The following is a 5768-nucleotide window of genomic DNA, read 5'->3' on the forward strand; positions in this document are numbered from 1 at the left end:
CCTTTTGGCTTGCTGGAGCTGCCCCTTTTTGGAATGCCTCCATTTCTGCGAACCATTTTCTGAAACCTTTTGTCAGGTAGGCCATATCAGCATCATCACCACCTAAGTCATTGTTGTCCGTCTTGAGGACCAGATTCTTCTCTCTTTTGGGCTCTCTTCTCTCATTATCCTTATTCTTCTTCATTTCATAAGTCTTCAGATTGCCGACAAGTTAATCAATGGTCAGCTCCTGCAGATCCTTTGCTTCTGTGATAGCATTCACTTTGCTTTCCCCGGAACCAGGTAATACACTAAGTATCTTCTTGAAGAATTTTCTCCTGGGGATGATCTCTCCTAGAGAGTGAAGCTTATTGATGATAGATGTGAAGCGAGTGTGCATATCCTGAATGGACTTATCGTCCTTCATCTTGAAAAGCTCATACTCTGTGGTTATCATGTCAATCTTGGACTGTTTTACCTGTGTTGTCCTTTCATGAGCTGTTTAGAGAGCTTTCCATATCTCCTTAGCAGATTAACATGTTGAAATCTTGTTGTACTCATATGAAACCAATACCACAGACGAGGATTTTTTTAGCTTGAAGGTTCTTTTCAATAGCCTTGCGGTCATTATCATTATATTCCTTTCTTATTTTAGGAACTGTCATTACGGGGTCTCCAATGGTCTTCGTAGGAATGAAAGGTCCATCGCAGATGATATCCCAGAGCTCTGAGTCTTCAACCGTGATGAAGTCGTGCATCCTTGTCTTTTACCATCCATAGTATTGGTCGTTGAATCTTGGTGGTCTGTAGGTAGACTGACCTTCTTCGAAGTTTGGCGGAGCAGCCATGAGGATCCTTTCTAGGTGTTAGCTTGATAAAAAGAAGCCACTCTGATACCAATTGATAGAAACTAAGGGTCCACCAAACTATATAGAGAACCAAGTTCTCTGTTAATTCCCACAGAACACACGCACACTGCAGTAAGTAAATGACACAATGGAGTTTTACGTGAAAAACTCCAAGTTCACGGGATCAAAAATCACGACATACCCTTGTAGGATTTCAACTTCACTATTAAGCAAACTTTAGATTACTACATATTGTAACCTAGGAATTAACCTCTTAATCCATCACTAACTTGTAACAACTCTATTACAAGCCGCTTTGTAATATCTCTATTGCAAAAACTTACACCTCGACTAACTCTAGCTAAGACACAAATACAAGCGTTTATAATTTACAAAGATTTCCTACATAATGCTTATAACTAAGCTAAGTAGGAATTACGAGTAGAGTGGTTTAACAAAGGTGAAACACAACTAAGGACATGTAATAACTCGATACAGGGAACTGATCCGTCGTTATGTTGTTCTGTATTCTTGATGCCCTTGAGAGTCACTAGCGAGATTGATAGGTCACTTCAGAGAATGCTTGATTCTTTCTTGAATGTGCAAGTGTTTTGTTTTACCTTTTCTTGATGTTAATAATTCATTTGTCATATCACTTGAATGATGCAAGCAAGTTAGGTAAAGGGCATTCCTCATAAAGTTGACTATTGTACTTTTTTTGTGCAGGCAGCAACTTTACAGCTGGGGTTTGACTTGTACAGTCACCACGGGAATTGGTAGCTATTTGTTCTCTCTGTTATTCCTTTGACTCTGAAGAGTTAAACCGTGTCCCCGACTGGAGACTTGTTGATCTTAAATTCTTGAGTATGTGTAACAAGTTCCTTATCTAGTTCTTAGCAGTAAGTTTGTTAAATCATCATAATAGAGCAGGGATATACATATACCCTATCAAGAAACCATTCTTATCTATGAAACAAAGGTGAAAACAACGAAGCACCCGCAATTTTGTAAATAGTATCGATCGATATAATATCACTTGACATGTAAACGTTTTACCTTTCATTGTTTTATTACTTTTGCATTATTTATTCAAATGTGTCGGCAATATTAAAAAGAATATGACTTGTATAATTTTATAGCTAATCAAGTATTCGCATGGGCGTGGGTGTTTGCTGATTGTGTGCGACAAATGCCGATGCACCTACCCTATTCTGTTGAAAACTACTCTATATAAATAGTTGAAAACACTTTTAAAATATATCTATATGTAAATTGTACTTATTATTACGAAATAAATGTACTAGCAGATAAGACCATTCCTATCTGCGAAAGACAAGTTGTTTGTCTCCGGCAATAAAGTAGAGAAAGGGATAATAAATATGAAGTCACAAACACTTGGACTTACGAAAGAGTGATATGCTCGAGGGCACATGAAATGTTATCCCATGGTTACGTAATTATTTATCATTATCAATTTAATTATTGATGAGACCAAATCCTTGAATAATTTTTATCTTTTATTTATTTAAGAAGAATCAAGAATGTACGTATATGATTGACTAAAATAGAGCTGTAACAAATTAAACATTAGCGTGGGCGTTGTATTTTCTGGGAATGGTGCCATGATACTAGCTGTATGCTATGAATACTGATGCACCTACCGTATTCTGTTCAAAACTCTACTCTATATAAAAATTTGAAAAGTCTTACTTTGCACGTATTATTAAAAGAACACAAGAATGAAAATTAAGGAAGATTAAATTCAAACACCATCGTTAATTATGTAGTAACTTACATTAAACTTAATGTTTGGACGAAAGAAGAATATCATTGACCACCTTCTCAATGTTCTCGTAAGATGACCCTGAATGTTCTATGGCAGATGCTTCAGCCAATTCCTTCAATTCCATTGCCTTTTTCTTCATCTTTTTGCCTTTTTCCCCAACCATCAATTCCCTTACAAGGCTTTCCACTTCATCCCTCTTTACATCACTATCAATCTCCATTCCAACATCCCATTTAGTGACAGAAAACCAACAATTTGTTTGTTGTTCAGCGAAAAATGGCCAGCATATCATAGGCAACCCACTGCTTATACTTTCTAGCGTCGAATTCCATCCACTATGAGTCAAGAATCCTCCAATTGCCGGATGACTAAGTACTTCTTCTTGTGAACACCAACTAGCAAGCATACCTCTGTTCTTCGTTTCTTCCACGAATTCGGGTGGAAGAATCGATGCATCACCTAAAACAATATCAGGTCTTATGATCCATAAGAATGTTTGCTGGCTGTTTGCAAGTCCCCAAGCAAATTCAACAAGTTGATTAGGAGTCATAACAGTAATGCTTCCAAAGTTAACATAAACAACAGAGTTTGGTTCTTTGGTATCAAGCCATTGTATACACTCTGGTTCCTCTTTCCAAAGGCTGGATCTAAGTCCCTTCAAATTTTCATCATCAGCATGTTTCACTAGAAAATGCAATGGCCCTATGGGGTAGACTGGAGGAAGAAGATTTCGGAGCGATTCAAGAACTTCAGCCTCTAGAGTTTCAAATGTGTTGAGGATAATTGCAGAAGCCTTCCTTGCTCTCTCTGTTTCTTGAAGTACAAATTTGATCATGAATTCATCTGGATTTGTAGTTCTCAAGAAACTTGGAAGATCCCTTAAACGTACGTCTTTCATGCCTGGTATAAAATCCAATGTTGTCTCTAGGTATCCATTTGTCAAGTCAGCCGCATCTATAATTTCCCAAAAAGAGAAAAAGTTAAAACACGTGCATATCCAATATAATGGGAATTGGCTATATACATCAAGAACAACCAAAAAAAGTCTCAAAATAGCTACTCTCTCCGTTTCAATTTACGTGAACCTATTTCTTTTTTAGTCCGTGCCAAAAAAAATGACCTCTTTCCTTAATTAGAAACAATTTACCTTTACACAATGATTTATAGCCACACAAAATATATGTGCCTCATTTTACACCACAAGATCAAAAGACTTCTCCCTTTTCTTAAACTCTGTGCCCAGTCAAATAGGTTCACATAAATTGAAACGGATGGAGTATATCTTTCCATTTGCCTTATAGACAGAGTTATTTGGTATCGGTATTAGATGAAAGTAGCACATACACGATGTAATAACTAAATACATCAAGATCCGATAAATCATAAAAGCATAACAACAGTGAATTCAAGATCTAAAGTTAATAACTTAGAAGTAATATTGTAATCTTGTACACATATATACTTATATAGTTGAAGCAAAAAGGGTGCCGCCTATGTCGGAGAAAGTATTTGTACCTTTAAGTGGAGCGTAGCCTTTTTCAATAACCTTGTAGTAATGCATGTAACCTAAGAAACCACAAGCACTAGTTGTCCAAAACAGAATTTCAGGGACTCCCAATTCTTGTGCGGCAGCTAGGGTGAAGCTCATGACACCATCGGAGACGATGCACGAAACGGGTGGGACGTTAGATGTGTTAGTATTGTTGAGCTTGGCAAGAAGATCCCTAAAGGGACCCAAGCAAGTATTGGTTGTAGATTCACACAAAGAAGGTATATCTTGTGTGGCATCTGCATCACATGGCGGAAGTCCATCAGGAATGGTCTCAAAACGGAAAGAAGAAAGACCCTTGAGAGAATCAGGGCCACGAGATTTAAGGAGACGTCTATGGTTAAATTCAGTGTTGACAAAAGTTATGTGAAAGCCTTTGTGATGAAGTATTTTGGCTAGCTTTAACATAGGGTTTATATGGCCTTGGGCAGGATATGGTATGCAAACTGCATGTGGCTTTGAAAATTCAGCACCAATGGAACCCATTCTTAATTTCTTTCTCTCTCTCTAAATGTCTCGAAAGGAAAGGAAAGATCTGGATGATTTTGGCAAGAAGGATTGAAGAAATGCAGATATTTATAGATGGAAAAAACAAGTCAAAAACGTCAAAGAAAGTGCAAAAAAAGAGATCACGCCAGACTGTTAAAAAATGGGAAAATTCAAAGTTGATTTGGGTTGGCTGGAACGCCGGTTTCGAGGTCAAAAATGACTCGCTGAGTACTCCCTCTTTTTCAATTTAAACTTAGCGGTGTAAAATAAGACAAATATATTTTCTGGGCTATAAATTATTTTATAAAGGTAAATTCTTTCCAAATAGGAAAATGTCATTCTTTTTGGCAATGACTAAAAAGAAAATAAGTTCACATAAATTGAAACGGATGGAGTATATTATACTAGTATTCATTATTAGTCCAATTTCTCCACCAAACTGTCATGCAATTAGGGGTACAAAGGAAATCGACAAACCGCATCAACCCGATAATTCGAGTCAAACCGAAGAAAAAAAACCGACTATGGTTTGGTGTTAGGAAAAAAACCCTACCATAATTGGTTTGGTTTGATTTTAACTAAAGAAAGTCAAACCAAAACCAAAACCAACCCTACACATAAATTTTTTAGATATATTTAATATATAAATATACTTATTGTGATGTAATTTATAAATATTTCTTAAAAATTTCATAATTTTATCTTTTAAGATATTATTTCAAGGTTGGACTTAGAACTTTTGAATGTTCCAATAAGTTTTATAGTCATTAATATTAGTAAATTAAACAATGCCAATAAAAGCCCAAACCAAAATCAAATCAATACTAATGCTAACAAAAGACATTCAATTCAATACTACGAACGAAAAATCTAGTAAATGTCTATTTTTTGTTTTGCATTAATTTAGATAAATGCATAACCTATTTTTATTTATTCTTTAGCGTTTAATCATGTAATTAATACTCCCTTATTAGTCTACTTATTTTAGCATGACTTAGTACTTTTAGAATATGTTTATTTTTATTATGGCTTTTTAATTAGCAATATTTATATTACATAATTTTATTGTCTTTATTGTTGAATATTTTAGGATAATACCATGACACATCTCATATTT

The 5768-nt window shown here is 35.6% G+C and overlaps 2 protein-coding genes across 2 annotated transcripts; both read right to left on the reverse strand.

Moving 5' to 3' along the window:
* Positions 1 to 211: 211 nt before the first annotated feature.
* LOC104225611 (uncharacterized) lies at positions 212 to 737 on the reverse strand. Its single transcript, XM_009777454.1, has 2 exons — positions 554 to 737; positions 212 to 477 (listed from the first exon to the last, which is right to left on the reverse strand). Exons 1-2 carry the CDS (start codon positions 735 to 737, stop codon positions 212 to 214), a joined length of 450 nt encoding a protein of 149 aa, XP_009775756.1.
* A 1846-nt stretch (positions 738 to 2583) lies between these two features.
* On the reverse strand, positions 2584 to 4713 carry LOC104225609 (7-deoxyloganetin glucosyltransferase-like). The gene is made up of 2 exons (XM_009777452.2): positions 4129 to 4713; positions 2584 to 3567 (listed from the first exon to the last, which is right to left on the reverse strand). Exons 1-2 carry the CDS (start codon positions 4646 to 4648, stop codon positions 2630 to 2632), a joined length of 1458 nt encoding a protein of 485 aa, XP_009775754.1. The 5' UTR covers positions 4649 to 4713; the 3' UTR covers positions 2584 to 2629.
* Positions 4714 to 5768: the final 1055 nt, after the last annotated feature.

This window comes from Nicotiana sylvestris, chromosome 10 (assembly GCF_000393655.2).
Source record: "Nicotiana sylvestris chromosome 10, ASM39365v2, whole genome shotgun sequence".
Taxonomy (NCBI): domain Eukaryota; kingdom Viridiplantae; phylum Streptophyta; class Magnoliopsida; order Solanales; family Solanaceae; genus Nicotiana; species Nicotiana sylvestris.

Coding starts and splice junctions, on each gene's coding strand:
- LOC104225611 (XM_009777454.1), bottom strand. CDS start 737: ATGCACGACTTCATCACGGTTGAAGACTCAGAGCTCTGGGATATCATC. Junction 478..553: donor TAAAAAAATCCTCGTCTGTG/GTATTGGTTTCA, acceptor CTCTCTAAACAG/CTCATGAAAGGACAACACAG.
- LOC104225609 (XM_009777452.2), bottom strand. CDS start 4,648: ATGGGTTCCATTGGTGCTGAATTTTCAAAGCCACATGCAGTTTGCATA. Junction 3,568..4,128: donor AGGCTACGCTCCACTTAAAG/GTACAAATACTT, acceptor GGGAAATTATAG/ATGCGGCTGACTTGACAAAT.